Source organism: Macaca mulatta, chromosome 7 (genome assembly GCF_049350105.2).
Source record: "Macaca mulatta isolate MMU2019108-1 chromosome 7, T2T-MMU8v2.0, whole genome shotgun sequence".
Classification (NCBI taxonomy): Eukaryota; Metazoa; Chordata; class Mammalia; order Primates; family Cercopithecidae; genus Macaca; species Macaca mulatta.
The window spans coordinates 140,786,734-140,808,121 of record NC_133412.1 but is presented as its reverse complement, the minus strand read 5'-3'; the positions used below and the strand labels follow the sequence as shown (position 1 = coordinate 140,808,121).

The 21,388-nt window shown below is 43.7% G+C and overlaps 1 protein-coding gene and 1 long non-coding RNA gene across 3 annotated transcripts in view; both read right to left on the bottom strand.

Annotated features, from left to right (window-relative positions):
• ARG2 (arginase 2) overlaps window positions 1-13,991 on the bottom strand; it is a 57,565-nt gene extending 43,574 nt beyond the window's left edge. Inside the window, exons 1-2 of one of the 2 annotated variants that reach the window (XM_015143926.3) lie at window positions 13,789-13,991; window positions 12,928-13,000 (exon numbers count right to left, since the gene is read on the bottom strand). In XM_015143926.3, the coding sequence (XP_014999412.1) occupies window positions 12,928-13,000; window positions 13,789-13,899 (184 nt within the window). In that variant the 5' untranslated portion in view covers window positions 13,900-13,991. 2 annotated transcript variants of the gene reach the window in all.
• LOC144330314 (uncharacterized) lies at window positions 8,401-12,441 on the bottom strand. Its single transcript, XR_013396365.1, has 2 exons — window positions 12,063-12,441; window positions 8,401-10,050 (listed from the first exon to the last, which is right to left on the bottom strand). It is a non-coding gene; the product is annotated as an uncharacterized LOC144330314 (long non-coding RNA).
• Window positions 13,992-21,388: the final 7,397 nt, after the last annotated feature.

Genomic DNA, 21,388 nt, shown 5'->3' with positions numbered 1-21,388 from the left:
CTGGAAGACATTAGCCAGGAATAAGAGAGGAGGAGGAAATGCTTACTGCAGAGGAGAGAATACCTTCAGCCCTATAGAAAAATGCACAATTCCTCTGAACCCAGAGTGCACCTAGAGGACTGCAAAGAGATGTGGCAGGAGGAGGGGGCAAGGCCCAGATCCTAAATGTGGTGGGGAACAACTATGGTTTCTAAGCCAGGAAGACAAATCAAATCTGCATTTTGGATCTAGTGCTCAGACAGCAGTGTAGAAAATGACCTGGAGAAGCAAAGTGCCACAGGAAGCTAAAGAAAGAAATGAGAGGGAACAGAGAGTCTAGCAATAGAGGGACATGGGAAGGGAGGGAGAAGATGGTAAGTTCAGTCTGGGATATATTGACATTGACATGTTAGAGACTATCCTGTTGAAAGTACATGGAGACAGGTTAGTGGATAATTCTAGGCAATAGTCAGTGGCTCACAGCATCACTGAAATGTCACCTCTGATGAAGTATACATCATCATAGAACATGTCGTAGAACACAGGGCTCTAAACAGAGAAATTCTGCAGACAAATGACCTAGATTCTTCTACAAATAAACTGCAAAGAAGAAAAAAAAAAGAGAACCTATAAAGGTCTTAAAATATAAAGCAATATGGACCTTACTTGAATTCAACTCAAACTTAAATACAAAAAAAAAAAAAAAAAAAGAAACCTAAAAAGTGTAACTTAATCAGGCAATGTGAATAATACTAATTAAAAATTAAGAGGCTTAATTCTCCCTGTTGAAAATAAAGAAAGAGACCTCCCTTCCTTTTATTTCATAATTTCTCTATGCTTTTCAAACTTATGTGAATCTTCACAATGACTAAATAGGCCTCTCACAAGTCTCACAACGCAGGAATGTTTCTTCAAGGACCCAGGGAGCCATGTCCTGGAGATGCACACATTTAGGGAGATAGTGCCTCAACCTCTCAGTTCCTACAGAAGGGTAAGAGCCTAACTCCCATGGGTACAGATGGTGAGCACCTTGCTCCAATTTGCAAAACCACCTCCTATGTTAAGATACGAGAAGTCTGTTTCCCTTCTGAGTTGCCATAATAAAGTTAGGATACACTGTGTGTGATAAAAGATGCTGTCCAGTCCATGAAACAAGATATCTGATTTACTCCAAAATGGTCTGGAGGTGGTGTAAAAAACATTGCCTCGTATTGGTGATGATGCTGGCTGATGGATATATCAAGTCAGTTATGTTACTATCTCTACTTTCATTATGTTTGAACACTTCCATAACAAAAAGTTAAAAAGATGAGCTGCATGGAAGACATCTGTATACAGGTTTGCAGTTAGGAGGAAAAATAAGTATTAGAGATACAGTTTTTGCTGGGCATAGTGGCTCATGCCTGTAATCCCAACACTTTGGGAGGCTGAGGCGGGAAGATTGCTTGCATCCAGGAGTTTGAGACCAACCTGAGGCAACACAGTGAGACCTCATATCTAAAACAAAAAGAAAAAAAGAAACAAAATTAGCTAGGCATGGAGGCACAAGCCTATGGTCCAAGCTACCTGGGACACTGAGGTGGGAGAATTACTTGAGCCCACAAGGTAGAGGCTGCAGTGAGCCAAGATGACACCACTGCATTCTGGCCTGGATGACAGAGCAAGACCCTGTCTCAAAAAATTTAAAAAAAAAATAGAACTTTGGGTGGCATCAGCATACAGGTGACAGTAAAGCCATGGAAGCAAATTGCCAACCAAGACAGGATAAAGCAGGAGAATCAAGGACAGAATCCTGAGAACACCAACATGTAAGGAGTAGGTAGAAAAAGAGGATGTAGGCCAGATGCAGTGGCTCACACCCGTAATCCCAACGCTTTGGAAGGACCGAGGCAGGAGGATCACATGAGGTCAGGAGTTCAACACCAGCCTGGACAACATAGTGAGACCCTGTCTCTAAAAAAAATAAGTTAGCTGGTGTGGTGGCATGTGCCTGTAGTTCCAGCTACTTGGGAGGCTAAAGTGGGAGGATCGCTTGAGCCTGGGAGGTCGAGGCTGTAGTGAGCTGAGATTGTACCACTGTACTCCAGCGTGGGTGACAGAGTGAGACCCTGTCTCAAAAAAAAAAAAAAAAAAAAAAGAAAGGATTTACTAGAGGAATTTGAAAAGTTGAAGCCAAGAGAGAATAGTGTTGGTTTCAATAAAGAAAGCAAGATTAGTGGTGTAAATAAAGTGAATATTATACTGTTCATCTTATTAGGAAGTAGGTCAGATACTGCAGCAATACTAGGTTTACTGCAATGATGGCCTACGAAGCCACATTATAACAAGCTGAAATGTGAAAGGGCAATGAGAAAGCCAGGAAGTCGGCTCTGAAGAAAAACAAAATAACTGGACAACAGCTAGAGGGCTACCTAAGGTCAAGGGGGATGGTGGAGGGTAAGGGTTGCACAATTAATTACCAAAAGGACAGGTTAGGAGAGAAGAGCCATGACACGAGGTGAGAGGAGGGATAATGCTGGAGCAGGGACTGTCGGAGGGGAGGGGGTCTAGAGTATAGGTAGAGGCACTGCCGAGTGTTAGTTACCCAAAATTCATTCTTCCCTTTTTCCACAGAGAAAAGGCTTTTAGCTGGGAGCATAACCTCTTAGAATAGACTACATTCTACATGCTACATGGGGCGGGTGCAGAGGCTCACACTTGAGGCTGAGGAAGGTAGATCACAAGGTCAGGAGTTCAAGACCAGACCAGCCTGGCCAAGATAGTGGAACCCCATCTCTACTGAAAATACAAAAAATTAGCTGGGCACAGTGGCAGGTGCCTGTAATCTCAGCTACTATGGAGGCTGAGGCAGAGAATTGCTTGAACCTGGGAGGTGGAGGTTGCAGTGAGCCGAGATCATGCCACTGCACTCCAGCCTGGGTGACAGAGTGAGACTCCGTCTAAAATAAATAAATCAATAAATAAACAAACGAACGAACAAACTACATTTACTAACCTCACTTGTAACTGGATGTGGTCATGTGAACTAGTTCTGGACAATAAGATAAGCAGAAGTGTCCCGCAGCAACTTCTTGGGAGGGGAAGAGAACTGCTGTTGCCCCTTTCTTTGTTCATTCTTCCATCCTGCTGCTGAGGCTACAGCCATCTGGCACCATTAGGCAGAGGCCTTGCCAGTAGCACCAGATAAGAATCTAGGTCTGAACTTAAAGGAACAGAACCGCAAAACCAGCTCTGGACTACTTTCCAAACTGTTTGAGAGTCAAATGAACTATTTTTCTTTCCACTGTTACTTTCGAGCCCTTACCATGGGCACTCTTATCTATGGTATCCATTTCAATGCCAAAAACTGCAATTATTTTTGCATCAACCTAAGACAGGAACTAGACTCTCATCCTCTAAGGAGGGTGTTAAAAAAGGTTCTGTCAATACAACTGATTTGGGGGATGACAGGGAGAAAGCTGAGAGAGTCCCTACCCAAGTTGGAAAAGCATGAGCTTGAGGATCATGAGATGGCTGTAGTGGGAAATGAGGGAAGGAAGACCCTGAGAATGAGGGCTCTTCAGAAGCTGCAGGTGAAGATCATACATTTAGGATGATTTTTTAAAGATTTTTGAAACTATTTATATTTTTGTTTTTCAAATGATCACTTTTAAGTGGACTTTCTGTAACAAAGTATAACTCAAAAATTTGCCAAGTATCTATCTGAGGCACACAGATCCTTAGAAAGCTTTTCTGTGTAGTCTTCGTTAACGCAAGTCTTTGCGAATGTTTCACTTTTACTGTAGGATCTTGAATACATTTCACAATAATGAAGCTATAAAGTTTTTATGCAGTGCATTCATTATAAACTATAAATAACATTTCTATTAAAAAGAAAGCTGGGTAGTTCAGTTTCTTTCTTTGTAATAAGAGCCAAGAAGACTGAGAAGTTGATTGGACAATCCAAAATTCGGGTTGCATATGGCAAGAAATGAGGTTCTTCACTCCTTCTCAACTCTACTACTGACCTTGGGAAAGTTTCTGAACCTCCTCAGGTCATACTTTGTTTTTTGGTTTTTTTCCTCTCTTTTTGACACCAGAGTACAGTGGTGCCATCTTGGCTCACTGCAACCTCTGCCTCCTGGATTCAAGCAATTCTCCTGCCTCAGCCTCCAGAGTAGCTGGGATTACAGGCACCCGCCACCACGCCCAGTTAATTTTTGTATTTTTAGTAGACACAGGGTTTCACCATGTTGGCCAGGCTGGTCTCAAGCTCCTGACCTCAGGTGATCCGCCCGCCTCGGCCTCCCTAAGTGCTGGGATTACCGGCCTCGTGAGTCACCACGCCCTGCCCCCATAGTTTCCTTTTTTTAAAAAAATTATCAGCATTTATTTACAGATCAAAACAATGCGCTGAATAACAAATTGAAGAGTTTTCAGATATACTGCATTATGTTCATATACAGCATTATGTTCCTAAGAAGCCAGAACTTCAAGTGACCTTCCTCGTTCTTAATATACATTCTATATTTAAATGTTTCTTCTTAAATTGTGATAATATACCTAAAATTAAGTTTAGTAGCATTAAGTACATTCATATTATTGTGTAACTAACCATCACTACCATCATCCATCTCCAGAACTCATCTTGCAAAACAAACTCTGTACCCATTAAGCAATGATTAACTCCCCATTTCCTTCTCCCACCAAGTCCTAGTAACTGCTATTCCACTTTGTTTTTATAAATTGGACTACTCTAAAAACTTCATATAAATGGAATCATGCTGTATTTGTTCTTTTGTACCTGGCTTATTTCACTTAGCATAATGTCCTCAAAGTTCACCCATATTGCAGCATATGTCAGGTTTCTTTGTTTTGTTTCTTAAACAGAGATGAGGCTTTATTCTGTTGTCCATGCTGCTGGACTGGAATGCAGTGGTATGATCACAGCTCACTGCAGCCTCAACCTCCTGGGCTCAAGCAATATTCCTGCCTCAGCCTCCAGAGTAGCTAGGACTACATGCATGCACCAGCACACCTGGCTTTTTGTGTGTGTGTGTGTGTGTGGAGATGGGGTCTCACTAAGTTGCCCAGGCTGGTCTCAAACTCCTGGACTCAAGCAATCGTCCCGCTTCAGCCTCCCAAAGTGCTGGGATTACAGGCATAAGCCACCCCACCCAGCCCTGCTTTTTAAAGACTGAATAATAGTCCATTATATGTATGTACCACATTTTGTTTCTCCATTCATCTATCAATGAACACTTGGGTTACTTCCACCTTTCGGCTATTGTTAATACTGCTGTGAACATGGGTACGCAACTACTTCAAGATCCTGCTTTCAATCCTTTTGGGTACATACCCAGAAGTGGAATTGCTAAATCATATAGTAATTCTATTTTTAATTTTTAGAGGAGTTGCCATACTGTTTTCCATAGCAGCCCCATTTTATGTTCCTACCAATAGTGTACAAGAGTTTCAATTTCTGCACATCTTCATCAACACTTCTTATTTTCTGTTTTGATAGTAGCCATCCTAATGGCAGAGGTGGTCAAAATTTGCTTTTTACAAATTTTGAAAATGGGATAATAGCAAATGCCTAGCACAGTGTCTAGAAGATGGTAAATGTTAAGTATCAAAAACTTTTGATAAAAGGTATTAAGTTAAATAAAAGGTATTAAGTTAAAATCTTTTCTGTCATAAATGGGAAATATACGACTACATTGAAATTTGCCAAATCCCAACAGTATCTATTATAGATTTCCCTCTATGCAGGCACATCACTGAGTTTTCACTAAGGCATTAGCAAATTACTGATTATGTATTCACCTCCTGAAAGGAATCTGCAGCCGAGCACAGTGGTGCACATCTGTAATCCCAGCTACCCAGAAAGCTGAGACAGGAGGCTTGCTTGAGCCCAGAAGTTTGAGGCAGTAGTGTACTATGATTTTGTCTGGGAATAGCCCCTGCACTCCAGCCTGGGCAACATAGTGAGACCTATCTATAAAATAAAAGAATCTGCAATATAAAGGAGGCCCAGAAAATGAAAAGCTTGAACCCAAAGAAACAGGTCACTATTAGTGACATTCCATGTGGGATTGGAGTGGGCCCTAAAGTGATGCCACTTATCAGCTCATGCCTCAGCTCCTATTCTTCTGCTACAGGTGGCCCATCCCCCAAGGGGACTGTGGCACAGATGAGGTCCAAAGCAGGTTTGGTCTTTGCTAGATCTCTAAAGGAAATATAAAGCCAATTTTCTAGACATTTACTTTTCCAAATACATATCAGAATGACTTTAGAAATCGAAGAACCCAGCACTTTACTAACCTGAAACAAACAAGCTCATTCCAATAATTTAGCTTCCAATCACATATGCAGACCCTAGGCAAAGACTTTTTTGCGGGGAGTGGGACAGATGCTGTACTTTCATTTCTTCCTTGCTGTGGAAATAGACTCTTAAAAAATGTAGAGATGGGGTCTTGCTACATTGTCCAGGCTGATCTTAAACTCCTGGCCTCAAGTAATCTTCCCACCTTGGCCTCCCTAAGTGCTGGACTGACAGGCATGAGCTACTATGCCTTGACAATTGTTTAATAGAAGAGTGTGAATGGCGGAGGCAGAAGGTTTGGTGGATCATACAGCCCTACACTCTCTTCAGAAACATCACTGATATTTGCTGTTGAGTCAACCTAGCAACCAATTCTTGTCCCAAAGATATAACACAGTTCAAAAGGCACCTCAGAGACGCCATTTTCATCTCTTTTCAATGCCCAAAACTAAAGCTTAAAAATATCCATATCTATCAACAGACATGATTTGTAGTGTGTCTTTATTGTATATTTCATAAAATATAAACACATAAAACTTACGTAACAGATAGTTGTAAACACCCTGTAGTTACTACCCAAGTCACAAAATAGATCAATATTAGCAATTCAGAAGTTTCATATATATATATCTCCTTACTGATCACAATTGCCTAGTTTTTTAATTATTGAGATATAATTCACATACCATAAAATTCATCCCTTTAGAATTTATAATTCAGTGCTTTCTAATATATTCAAGAAGTTGTACAGCCATCAACACTATGTAATTCCACAACAGTTCCATCACCCTTCAAAAAGAAACCCATGCCCTTTAGCAGTCATTCCCAGCTCCTGGGAACCACTAATCTCCTTTCTGTCTCTATGGCTTTGCCTATTCTAGACAGTTCATATAAATGGAATCATATAATATGTGGCCTTCTGTGTCTGCCTTCTTTCATTTAGCATGTTTTCTAGGTTCATCCATGTTGTAGCATAAATTAGTACTTCATTCCATTTATGGCTGAATAATACTCCATTGTATGGATATGTCAAATTTTCCTCACCTATTCAATTAATGTACATTTGAGTTTCCACATGTTGACCATTATGAATGCTATAAATATTTGTATATAAGTTTTTGTGTGGCCAGGTGCAGTGGCTCATGCCTATAATCCCAGCACTTTGGGAGGCTGAGGCAGGTGGATCACTTGAGGCTAGGAGTTCGAGACCAACCTGGCCAATATGGCAAATATAAAAACACAAAAGTTAGCTGGGCATGGTGGCGCTCACCTGTGGTCCCAGGTACTCAGAAGGCTGAGGCCGAGATTGCACCACTGCACTCCAGCCTGGGTGAAAGGGCGAGAATTTGTCTTAAAAGAAGAGTTTGTGTGAATATGTGTTTTGAATTCTGTTAGGTATATACATAGGAATTGCTTGAGGATACAGTAACTATACATTTAACTTTGAGGGTCTGCCAAACTGTTTTCCAAAGTGGCTGCACAGTTTTACATTCACACCAGTAGTGTATGACAGGTCCAATCTTTTTACACCCTCACCAATACTTGGTATTGTCTGTCTTTTTTATCATAGCCATCCTAGTGGGTGTGAAATGTTATTTCCTTGTAGCTCCCACCCCCGCCCCCTCCGAGACAGAGTCTCACTCTGTTGCCCAGGCTGGAATGCAGTGGTACGATCTCTGCTCACTGCAACCTCCACCTCCTGGGTTCAAGTGATTCTCTCGCCTCAGCCTCCTGAGTAGCTGGGACTACAGGCGTGTGCCACCACATCCGGCTAATTTTTGTATTTTTTAGTAGAGATGGAGTTTCACCATGTTGATCAGGCTGGTCTCGAACTCCTGACCTCAAATGATCTGCCCACCTCAGCCTCCCAAAGTACTCGGATTACAGGTGTGAGCTGCCACGCCCGGCCATTGTAGTTTTTAATTTGCATTTCTGTAATGACTAATGTGTTTATTGCCCATTTGTATAAATTATTTGGAGAAGTGGCTAATTAAATCTATTGCTAATTTTTAAATTGGGTTGTCTTTTTACAGTTGTTATTTTATTTATGTTTGCTGAACACTACAATCCTACCAGGTATACAATTTGCAAATATTTTGCCCATTCTATGGGCAGTCTTTTTACTTTCTTTTCTTTTGTTTTCCATTACATTGATGAAGTCTTTCTACTTTCTTGATAGTGCTCTTTGAAACATAGATATATTTAATTTAGGTAAGTCCAATTTAATTTTTGTCATTTGTGATTTTGGTAGGATATCTAAGAAACCAACACCTGACCCAAGGTCACAAAAATCCAGTCCTATGTTCTCTAACAGTTATATGGTTTCAGCATTACATTTAGTACTTTGGTCCATTTTGAGTTAATTTTCATATATGGTGTGAGATAGGGATTTTTTTTTTTTTTTTTTTTTTTGGTATGTGGATATCCAGTTATCCCAGCACCATTTACTGAAGACTATTCTTTCCTTACTGATTTGTGTTGGTCAAATAAAGACAACCTTGTGAGTGGACAATTTTAGGAAACCACCAGACCAGTCAAATGGCAATTTTCTGGGGATGGTCTATGAGGAGTATTAACTCTGTTCTCCCTTTTCCAGTAACTGCCAGCCTCCTGGTTTCACTGTGATTGCAGGCTATTGGTTGTCCAGGCTACAGCTGATCTGGGAAAAGGCAGCATGGGAACAGGGCAAGTTAAAATGCCACAAATCTTAACGTTCTTACGGAGATTCAACATTTTTCCTGAATAAATGCTCCCCAGATTGCTGCAAGCCTTTGGTTAATTTCCAGAGTTCTGAAAAAGCTGATTCTGATCATTTTTGCCAGTGTTCTTGATATAATTTGGCTCTGTGTTCCCACCCAAATCTCATGTTGAATTGTAATCCCCAATGTTGGAGGTCTGGCCTGGTGGGAGGTGATTGGATCATGGGAGTTGTTTCTAATGGTTTAGTACCATCTCCCTAGTACTGTCTCATGATAGAGTTCTCATGAGATCCGGTTAAAAGTGTGTAGCACCTCCCTCTTCGCTCTCTTCCTCCTGGTCCCGCCATATAAGACGTGCTTGCTTCCCCCTTCACCTTCCGCCATGATTATAATTCTCCTAGGGCCTCCCCAGAAAAGAAGCCTGTACAGCCTGCAGAACCATGAGTCAATTAAACCTCTTTTCTTTTTAAATTACCCAGTCTCAGGTGTGTCTTTACAGAAGTACAAGAACAGACTAATACAGTTCTCATTCCTTTTTTGGAGGCCCTACACCATCATTTTCAATGGTGTCATTATACAGTATTTTAAAACAACACAGATTTCCCATTAAAATGCAAATTTCTCACTTTTCTTGAAAAACTGGAGAAAAGAGTACAAGGCCTACGCCTTCTCACATGGTAACAGGTGGCTAGAGTTCACAAATTACCATGGTTCTCAGAGCTAACCAAAATCAGGTGCAGATATACTGCTCCTCAGCCTTGCCAGAACAATGCCTTTTCATTTCTCTTCAGGCCCTCTTAAGCCCAGGAGTTCGGGACCAGTCTGGGCAACATAGTGAGACCCTGGCTCTATGAAAGAAAAAAAAATTATTCAGGCATACTCGCATGTGTCTGTAGTCCCAGCTACTCAAGAGGCTAAAGTGGGAGGATCGCTTGAGTCCAGGAGGTTGAGACTGCAGTAGGCTGTGACTATGCCACTGCAGTCCAGCCTGAGTGACAGAGTGAGACCCTCTCTCAAAGAAAAATAAAAGATGGCTGGGAGCAGTGGCTCACTCCTGTAATCCCAGCACTTTGGGAAGCCTATATGGGCGGATCACCTGAGGTCAGGAATTCGAGACCAGCCTGGCCAACATGGTGAAACCCCGACTCTACTAAAAATACAAAATTTAGCCAGGCACAGTGGCACACACCTGTAATCCCAGCTACTCATTGAGGTTGAGGTTGAGGCAGGAGAATTGCTTGAACCCGGGAGGCAGAGGTTGCAGTGAGCCAAGATCGCACCACTGCACTCCAGCCTGGTGACACAGCGAGACTCCGTCTCAAAAAATAAAATAAAATAAAAAATAAAAAATAAAAGGAAAGGTTACCTGAGAGAACTATTGAGTGTCCTTAGTAAGCCCAAGGAAATAAAACAAGCCCAGGCACTAAGTCAAATACATTCATTTGAGAGAAAACAGGAAGTTTAACTCATGCTATGTTAACACCGGCAGCCTGTGACATCAGAGCAAAGGCAAGGAACAAAGGGATTGTGAAAGTTACCTTTCCATGAGTCTCTCCTTCGAAATTTGACCCATGCTGTTTATTTGAAACTGCTCAAAACACTCAAGTTATTTTGGTACTGTTTAGGAATAGAGCAATTGAAATGTCTCTTGGTACTTTTCTCCAACATATTCCAGGAGATTAGCCAAAACCACATGCTAGAAATCTGCTGAGAGCCACAGTTTTATTTAATAGGCTATGAGATTCTATTTCAGACTGCTGGTGATACTGAGCTACCAATCAGCTACACAGTAAGGATATAATTGTACAATTAAATATATCTGAGAAAAAAGTCAAAGGGAAAGCCACATAAACTGAAACTTCACCACTACTTTAGGTTGGAGTTTAGAGAGGAAGCAGTAGGGGAGTAGTATTTGCAGGAGAATGGCTTCCCCTGCACTGGAGTGGAAAAATACCAAGAGCTGTGACAGGAAAGGAAGTCTACAAAGCATGAGTAAGAGAAGCTGCTACAAATGTGCCCTTCCCCCTCATTCAGCAGCCTCAGCTGATTATTATAGAGGTCTCCTCCAGAAGAGACTGAAACCGCTTCTTGTCAGGAGTCTCTTGTGGCAGAACCTACAGATGGTAGAGCAATTGGAGCAATGCTTGGCCAAGTTCAGATGGACTGCAGAGATGTCTCCAGGATTTAAAAATAGTGATAACCAGAGATTGTCGTCTTCAGTGTAAAATTATTCTTTTAAAAAGGCAATGTGTACAAGCTATTTTAAGAGACAGTATGCTCATTTATAGGCAGGAATAAAAACCTCCTTCCATTAGGTAACTTGCGACACATTAAAAGAAGACTAAATCTTAGTAGTTTGTCTTTAATCTTCGGTGGTGAACTTGGAGAGTTATTAAAATGACTAAGAGAGGCCTTAGTAAAGAAGAAACTGCAATTGTTTAATAAAGAAATAAGGTCTGAGTATTGAATCCAAGTCACCATATCCATATGTAGGTGGAGGTAAATGAAGGACACCTGAACTCAAGGTGGTTTCAGTGACTTCATTATTCCTGTCTTTTGGAAGGAGATGACTTCACTTGGACTGGACTTATGACCAGCAGATAAGATTTCAGAGCAACAGTGGGGAGTTAACTTAGATTCTGTATTATTATCTCCATAATCTCCGTGCTGCCTCACATTTTGCTCTTATATCACCTGAAAAGATATGTGAATGATCCAAACATAAACAGAGCAAATGGCCTTGAATGGAGGCTAGAAACATTTAGATTGGATATAAAGAAGAACCTTCCTGCCATAAATGTATTTATTTATTTGAGATGGAGTCTCACTCTGTTGCCCAGGCTAGAGTGCAGTGGCACAATTTTGGCTCACTGCAACCTTTGCCTCCCAGGTTCAAGCAATTCTTCTGTCTCAGGCTCCTGAGTAGCTGGGACTACAGGTGCATGCTACTATGCCTAATTTTTGTATTTTTAGTAGAGAAGGGATTTCACCATATTGGTCAGGCTGGTCTCGAACTCCTGACCTCAGGTGATCCACCCACCTCAGCCTCCCAAAGTGCTGGGATTACAGGCATGAACTACCGTGCCCTGCTTATAAAGGTATTCAAATTTGGTGCTGTTACTAAAAGAAGGGTTCTCCCTTACTATAGAAATGGCATTTATAGCTGGGCACAGTGGCTCGCACCTATAATCCCAGCACTTTGGGAAGCTGAGGTGGGCGGATCACCTGAGATCAGGAGTTCAAGACCGGCCTGACCAACATGGTGAAACCCCATGTCTACTAAAAATACAAAAATTAGCCAGGTGTAGTGGCACACACCTGTAATTCCAGCTACTTGGGAGGAGAATCGCTTGAACCCAGAAGGTGGAGGTTGCAGTGAGCCAAGATTGCACCATTGCACTCTAGCCTAGGTGATGGAACAAGACTCCATGTCAAAAAAAAAAAAGACAAAAAAGAACTCGGAAAACACAGATCTAAGCCTATTAGTTCTATAAGATCAATGAGTCTATAAGACCTATATTACTGCTTCCAGTAATAAAGATATTAACCCTAGAGAGGAAATAATTTGAAGACAGGAAACTGGTGAGACTGACAAATCATAAGCATCTCAAGATTGAGTTAGGAAAATGGAATTTTAAGGGGAAAGGTTGACTATGCAGTTGAAGCTGGAGTTAGTGTTCTTAGCATCACTTGCATTCACTGGCAGCTGTTCAGACCTTGCCTCACTCTACCACCTTGCCTTTCAACACACTCTTTATTGCACGAGGACTTTCCCTGATGACTCCTTGATAGATCTTAAGCTGTAGATGGAATCCAAAGGAGGATGCCGGATGTGGCAGACTGTTCCCAAACACAAAGCTGTGTGGTTCCTGGATGTCAGAGAAAAAGATTCTGAAATACTCTATTACTAGTCCTGCACTAATATCTAAAAATCTAACCACTTACCCAGACTGGAGAGCCTTTTCATCAAGCCAGCTTCTCTTATGGCAGCGGGACCATGCTCCACTCCTTTTCTTTTCTGTCAATCACAAAAATTACAGTTAGAGAAGATGACTGAAAAAACCACTTTGGTACACTTAGTTCCCAGCAGGTTCCTCTGAAAACCTGTGACAGCATCAGCCCTTCCATCTATGACTGTCCTTCTAACTCCATTGTTGGAATCACATCAGCTGCCCAAGCCAAGACGGGAGAGGCTGAGCCAGGTTAGGATCCGGGAACTAGGCGTGTGTGGGGCTGGCTGGGGCCAGAGACCGGGCTTCTAGAAGACTGAGCGCTCCCGACTGCAGGTTTCCTTCATTGAAGAGAACAAAACAGCTCCTCCCGGCCTCCCGCGCTGGAGAGGCCAGCTCCAATTTCCCTCCCAGTTAAATAAAGCTCATTCTGAGTGAATGGATCCAGAAGACTTAAATCCTCGGTCGCTCCCTTTAACCTCCTCCATCGATTCTCCACTGGGGATTCTGGCCAGTTTCGCCTCCTCCAGCCCCTCCAAGGAATCCTCCCTCTCATTCTCTCCCCTCCATCACCCCAAGCTGCATCCACCGTTTTCTCGGTCTTTCTGGGGAGGCCGCAGAAACTCGCCCTCATCCCAAACAGGGTGGCCTCCACCCCTCCCTCCCTCTCCATCCTCTGTCGGGGAAAGTCCCACACGCTCCCACGGTGCCCAATCGCGGGAACCCGCCAGCTCTTCCCCTCGCCTTTTCTCCCCATCCTCTCCTCGCCTCCCGGTCCCCCGCATCCCACCGCCGCCTTCTCCAGGTTCTGGGGGGCGGAGGATCCTGCCCGGCGGTGCCAGGTGCCAGTTCTCACCTGCCCTTGTGAGAACGGGGCTCCTATCACAGCCACAGAGTGGACGGATTTCTTCAGGATGGAATGCACTCGCTTCTGGAGGAGACGCGAGAGGCTGCCCCTTAGGGACATGATCCGTGGCACTGAGAATCTCCAAAGCAGAGGCTCAGGGCGGCTGGAAGCCGGGAGTGAGCGCCACCGTCGGTCGCTGCGCCTACCTACTCTCTCCAGCCTCCGCCCCGCCCCGTGACGTCACCGCCACATTGTCCCCGCCCCGACCCCGCCGCCCGCGCCTCCAACCAGCCCCCGGCACACCTTCGCAGGCCCCGCCCACCGCTCTGCAGGGCTGGGACATGCCTTCGATGACGTCACCCCACGCTGGCCTGGGCTCTCCGGCCAGGGACATGCCCCTGCCTCTGACGCCAGAAGGCCAATATCCAGGTCTGGCCAGTAAGAGCGGTGACCAACAGGTGTGTCCCTTCGCGGGAGGCGGCCGGCCCCTGCCAGGTTCCTGAACTTGGCGGAACGCAGGAATCAACACGAATCTTCACGCCCGGCTGATGCTGACTCTACCGATGGGCTGGCTGGGTCGGGCCTGGTCTAACCAGACCCCACGTGAGTGCCCTGCCTAGTCAAAACCAGCATCCATCTTCGTTCTGTCTCAAAGCTCAACGCCCACGAAACACTCTTAGACTTTGGGCATCAGTGAAATTTAGATTCGGAGATATAATATAGATGAGAGCTCTCTGAACCGGGCACGTTTAGAAAGAGCCGTCTACCTTAGGTATTTTGAATGAAAGAGGTTAGGATTTACAAAGCAAATTACTTCTAAATGTTTTTAATTCTTTACCTGAATAACGGGAGCGCTGGTTATTAAAAAGTAAATATAGCAACGTATTTAGACTATTTCTAATTTTGGGGTAGGCTAAAGAGCTGAAAGTACTAAGTAACTACTTAGAGTTTTAACAACTAATAATAATTTAATAATACTCAGCATTCCAAGAACTTTACCCCTCCAATTCTATACCACAGGTTACTTTTTAAAGCGAAGAAGACAAGATCAAAGGTGTAAGTAATTTTCCCACAGCCACATGGCTTGTAAGTGGCAGAGCTGACTCCACATTCCAAGTTCTTAACCAACACACCATGGCATGCACGAATCTAGACATTATTTCTACCAAATTAATTCTTTACATAAACACCTGAAATTTATTTCAACTGATGTCAATTTACACACTGCTTTCCAAAATAGTTCAGAGGTCTCCATGGCAACACCATAACTCCAAAGGAGCTTTAGTACCTTAAGGCATTTTATTTTTAGAGGCTCTGTTGTGTACTGTGTCCCCCTGCTGGTTTAACAATGCTGTCTTTGAGGCCTTAGCAAAATAACTGCTGTAAGTCAGTGGTTCTAAAAGTGTGGTCCCAGACCAGCAGCATCAGCATCACCTGGATACAGCATCAAGAAGAAACTGGCTGCACACGGTGACTCACCCCTGTAACTCGAGCACTTTGGAAGGCCAAGGCAGAGGATCTGAGTTTGAGACCAGCCTGGGCAGCATAGTGAGATGCTGACTGTACTAGAGATTAAAAAAAAAAAAAAAAAAAAAAAGCTGAGTGTGGTGGCATGTGCCTATGGCCCCAGCTACTCGGGAGGCTAAAGTGGGAGGATCTCTTGAGCCCAGGAAGTCGAGGCTTCAGTGAGCCATGATCACACCACTGTACCTCAGCCTGGGTGACAGAGTGACACCCTGTCTCAAAAACAAAAATAAATAAAAAGCAGCAAGAAACTTCTTGCTTCTGGAGCACCTGTTATGGGTCACCAGATACTTGTTAGAAGTGCAAATTCTTGGGCCCCACCCCCAAATGTACAGAATCAGTAACTCCAGGGGCAGGGCACCAGTAACCTATGTTTTAACAAGCCCTCCAGGAATGGGAGGGGGCGTGGTCAGGGATTCAGTCACAGATACATCATACTTGTTCAGTTCACTGAAATTATGTTGATACTTTTGTATTTCTTGCCCATCACCACATTCAACTTTTTCCCTTTTACTATGTTTTCTGAAGTTGATACTGGCACAGGTTGCCTCAGGGCTTCCTGTGCTACTGCAAAAACCTCTTGCTTCCACTGGGTGAGGTGGCTCACGCCTGTAATCCCAGCACTTTGGGAGGCCAAGGCGGGTGGATCACCTGAGGTTGGGAGTTTGAGACCAGCCTGGCCAGCATGGAGAAACCCCCATCTCTACTAAAAATACAAAAAGCTGGGCGTGGTGGCGGGTGCCTGTAATCCCAACTACTCAGGAGGCTGAGGCAAGAGAATCACTTGAACCTGGGAGGCGGAGGTTGCGGTGAGCTGAGATTCTGCCATTGCACTCCAGCCTGGGCAACAAGAGCGAAACTCTGTCTCAAAAACGAACAAACAAACAATAACAACAACACAAAACAAAAAAACCTCTTGCTTTTTGAGCATTTACTCTGGATCACCAGACTGACCTTTCCAAAGTGCTACTTTAATCCTGCATGTCATTTTCAGTGGTTTTCCACAACCTATAGTTTAGTCAGAGATAAATTACTAGTTCCACTTTATTATGCACTGGGAAAGTGAACAGGAGATTGTTATACAGGTTGAGCATCCTTAATCCAAAAATCTAAAATCCCAATCCAAATTTTCAGCACCTACATGATGACACAAGTGGAAAATCCCATACTGGACCTCATGTGACCAGTCCCAGTCAAAATGCAGTCAGTTTGGTCCGAAGGTAGTGAGTTACCTTAATAGATTGTTCACAGTCAGTTACAGATGGAACACTTTGTTCTATTTTTTCTCCCCTTCTCACTACTGCACTTGACTAGTCTTAAAAAAAAAGAAAGTAAAGAAAAAAGAAAGGGCCGGGCGCGGTGGCTCAAGCCTGTAATCCCAGCACTTTGGGAGGCCGAGTCGGGCGGATCACGAGGTCAGGAGATCGAGACCATCCTGGCTAACACGGTGAAACCCCGTCTCTACTAAAATACAAAAAAAACTAGCCGGGCGAGGTGGCGGGCGCCTGTAGTCCCAGCTACTCGGGAGGCTGAGCCAGGAGAATGGCGTGAACCCGGGAGGCGGAGCTTGCAGTGAGCTGAAATCCGGCCACTGCACTCCAGCCTGGGCGACAGAGCCAGACTCCGTCTCAAAAAAAAAAAAAAAAAGAAAGAAAGAAAAACAGAAAAGAAAAAAAAAAGGCTGCGTGCAGTGGCTCATGCCTATGAGCCATGATTGCATCATTGCACTGCGGCCTGGGTGACAGAGCCAGACCCTGTCTCTAAAGAAAATAAAAACAGGGCCTGGCATGGTGGCTCACGCCTGTAATCCCAGCACTTTGGGAGGCCGAGGTGGGTGGATTGCCTGAGGTCAGGAGTTCGAGACCAGTCTGGCCAACATGGTGAAACCCCATCTCTACTAAAAACACAATAAAATTAGTCAGGCGTGGTGGCGTGTGCCTGTTATCCCAGCTACTTGGGAGGCTGAAGCAGGGGAATTGTTTGAACCAGGGAGGTAGATGTTGCAGTGAGCCAAGATAGCACCACTGCACTCCAGCCTGGGTGACAGAGTGAGGACCCTGTCTCAAAAGATAAATAAATAAAAATAAAAATGAAATAATGCAGTCAAAACTTTGTTTCATGAACAAAATTATTTAAAATATTTTATAAAATCACCTTCAGGATATGTGTATAAGGTGTATATGAACATAAGTTTCATGTTTAAAGTTGCATCCCATCCTATGATACCTCATTATGTATATGCAAATACTCAAATAAAAATCCAAATCTTTTTTCGGGCCATATGCGGAACAGAACAAGAAAAAGGCTGAAGGAGACCTCTTAGGTGCATTGGGATCCTTGAACTACTTTTTTGTCTCCCCTTTAGGAGGGATATATGTTTTAATTTCTCTTTCATAGCGGGCCTTGTCCGCCCTTGCCATAGCTTCAAATTGTCCTTTCTCTTTAGCAGACATGGTCTTCCACCTCTCTGAGCACTTCTTAGGAAACTCTGAGAAGTCGAGTGAAGCATCTAGGTGCTTCTTCTTATGCTCCTCCGGACAAGTTTGCACACAAAACACATATGATGGCATTTTGCCTCTTGGCTTCTTAAGATCTCCTTTGCCCATGTTTAGTCATTTTTCCTCAGCGAGGCACAGAGTCGCCCAGGGCCCATCTGGCTCTCACTTGCCCTGGCACTGTCTTTATGGAGCTCAATGTACTGCTTATAATTCATTTTTACAACTCCAAAGTTCATAAAACAGCAACTCAAAGCAAAACAAAAAACAAACCCCAAAGTTCCAAATGAATACCTCCTTTTATTTTCAAAATAGGCATTTAATTTAAAAATCTGTTTTTAAAAATAAAATTCTAAAGTCATAAAGAATGAGTTACATTTTTAAAATTTACTTTAAAACTTGTACCGTTAGTGCATCGCTCTAGGATCCCTCCTCAGGTTTAAACCAGTTTGCTCCATTTTTCTTCTTCCTCTGTAGGAAAATCTAGAGAGTTGGCCTCTTTCCTTTAATTGCATGGCTGCCAACACACACTCTATCCCTTAATAGGTTGCTGGGAGTTGTGGGGTGGGGAACTGTGAGGGAGTGGGAATAAGTAAGATGCAATTGTCAGGTTTGCTGATTTCTGTGGTGTAAATACTTCCTATTTATGAGCTCCCATTGTGATGTCACTGAACATGGAGTTGGGAAGAGGTGCTCATTATACAATATTTCTACCATACAGATACAATCAACACAAAGAACCTCAAGGACATAAACAATAGGAAGACATAGTAAAATAATTAGGCAGTGATAAGTCTGGAGTCTATATTATCTTTGGTTTTAATATAATTTATGTAGTTAAATTATTACAGGCTGGAGTACAGTGGCACAATCACAGCTGACAGCAACCTTGACCTCCTGGACTCACGCAATCCTCCCACCTCAGCCTCCTGAGTAGCTGGGACTACAGGTGCATGCCACCATACCCAGCTAATTTCTTTCTTTTTTTTTCTTTTTTTTTTTTTTTGGAGAGATGGGGTTCTCATTATGCTGCCTAGACTGGTCTTAAACTCGTGGGCTCAAGCGATCCTCCTTGCCTCAGCCTCCCAAAGCTGAGATTACAGGCATGAGCCACCATACCCAGACTGTAATCTGATTATTAATGAAGGTTGTGTTTGACAACTGGCTCACAAAATCCTAAAAATTGCAGCTGCTAAGAGCAGGCTCTAGCACACCCTTGTTTACTGCAAATCCAAGGGGACTCACAGAAGGGTAAACTGCAAATTCTCAAAGGCAGTGTAGTGGCAGAAAAATGTGATAACTTTCCTCATCCATCGTAAGGAACAGCCACCACTCCTATAGCAAACGACAGATTAACAAGAGAAAAGAACCAGGTGCAGTGGCTCATGCCTATAATGCTAGCACTTCGGGAGGCCAAGGCAGGAAGATTGCTTGAGCCCAGGAATTCAGGACCAGCCTGGACAACATAACAAGGCCCTGTCTCTACAAAAAATAAACAAAATTAGCTGGGTGTGGTGGTGTGCACCCATAGACCCAGCTACTCAGGAAACAGGAGCCAGAAGGATCACTTGAGCCCAAGAGGTCGAGGCTGCAGTGAACTGTGATCATGCCACTGCACTCTAGCCTGGGTGACAGAGTGAGACTGTGTCTCAAAAAAAGAAAACAAAACCAAAAGAAAATTATAACAAATTTATTTCATCAAAGTTTTACATGACACTAGAGCCTTCAGAAATGAAGACCCATTATCCCCCAAAGCAGGGCACCACAGTGATTGAAAAGTGGTAGTGATTTATAGTTGTGGATGCTGCACTTGTGTGAGATGTTGATTCTGAACCTCTGGCAATCTTTGAATCTTCTTGGTTAATATCGTTTTGGCAAATACAGACTGTAATGGTTACATGATGGCAGTGTTTATGGGCAACACAGATGCACACCTGGCATTGATAACCCTGTTTCCCAAATACTCCCCAGATAAACTTCCTGCAGTAAGAGCAGTAGGTGGGCTGCCTCAGGTATGTGAGAATAATCTTGTTTCCATTGATCTGTTTTATTGGTGGGGAGGGGTTGGGTTTGGAGACAGGGTCTCATTCTGTCACTCAAGCTGGAGTGCAGTGGTACGATCATAGCTCACTGCAGCCTTGAACTCCTGGCTCAAGAAATCCTCCACCTCAGCCTTCCAAGTAGCTGGAAGCACAGGCATGCACCACCACTCCTGGCTAATTTTTATTTTAGAGACAGGATCTCACCATGTTGCTCAGGCTGGTCTTGAACTCCTGGTCTCAGATAATCCTCTCACCTCAGCCTCCTAAGTACCTGGGATTACAGGCTAGAGCCACCATGCCCTGCCCTATCAGGGTTATGACCACAGTTACTTTCCCCTGTGGCTGCAGATTCACCAAGCCTTGTAAGATGTTCAAGGTGTTGGCCATGCTGGCCGTGCACAGCCGCTCCCAGTGAAAAGAAAAAAAAAAAAAAAAGCTCAGAGCAATCTTTTGAATCTGTGCTCCTGTGTTGCAATCCTCAAGCTTGGTCCAAATAAATTCTCTAGTTACATTAATTTTGCCTCAGCTTCTTCCTTTTAGTCCACACTGGAATTGCTACCAGGGCAGCCCTAGAAATATAGCTGGGAAAGCTCATTATTTTCTTTCTTTTTTGAGACAGAGTCTCCCTCTGTCACCCAGGCGTGCAGTGGTGCGATCTCGGCTCCCTGTAACCTCCACCTCCTGGGTTCAAGAGATTCTTGTGCCTCAGCCTCCCGAGTAGCTGGGATTACAGGTGCACGCCACCACGGCTGGCTAATTTTTTGTATGTGTTTTTAGTAAGATGGCGGAGGGGGTGGTCTCACCACATTGGCCAGGCTGGTCTTGAACTCCTGGCCTCCAGTGATCTGCCTGCCTTGGCCTCCCAAAGTGCTGTGATTACAGGTGTGAACCACCGCACCCAGCCTATTTTCTTAAACCATAAACAGCTGTGAAAGCTCATTTTTTTTTTCTTTAACAGTGTTTTTCTAGTCTTTTTATCTGAAGGTACTTTGCTTAAAAGAACTCCAGATGGCCCGAGAAGCCACGGAGCTTCAGAACCCTTCGTCAATTACCAGAGGAAGAAAAGGCTGGTGCAAAACTGGTGCCAACCAGAACTGGAAGCTCCTTGTTACCTTTAGATCATTAAGATATCATTATAATATCAAAATCCCACCCATAGAAGAAAATCCCCACCATTTTATGAACATGCATTGTATGAAGATGCATGTTGATGATCTTGGGCTCCCAGCACGTGTTTACATACCTCCCCTTCCCACATCTAACTCCATAAAATTCCCCAGTTTCCCATGGCTCTGGGAGAAGGTGTCTTTAGAGCAGGGGTACCCAACCCCCGGGCCATTGACTGGTACTGGCCTGTGGCCTGTTAGGAACCAAGTTGCATAGCAGGAGGTGAGTAGCAGGTGGGCAAGCAAGCGAGTGAAGCTTCATCGGTATTTACAGCCACTCCCCATTGCTGGCATTACTGCCTGAGCTCCGCCTCCTGTCAGATCAGCAGCGGCATTAGATTCTCCTGGGAGCGTGGACCCTATTGTGAACTATGCATGTGAG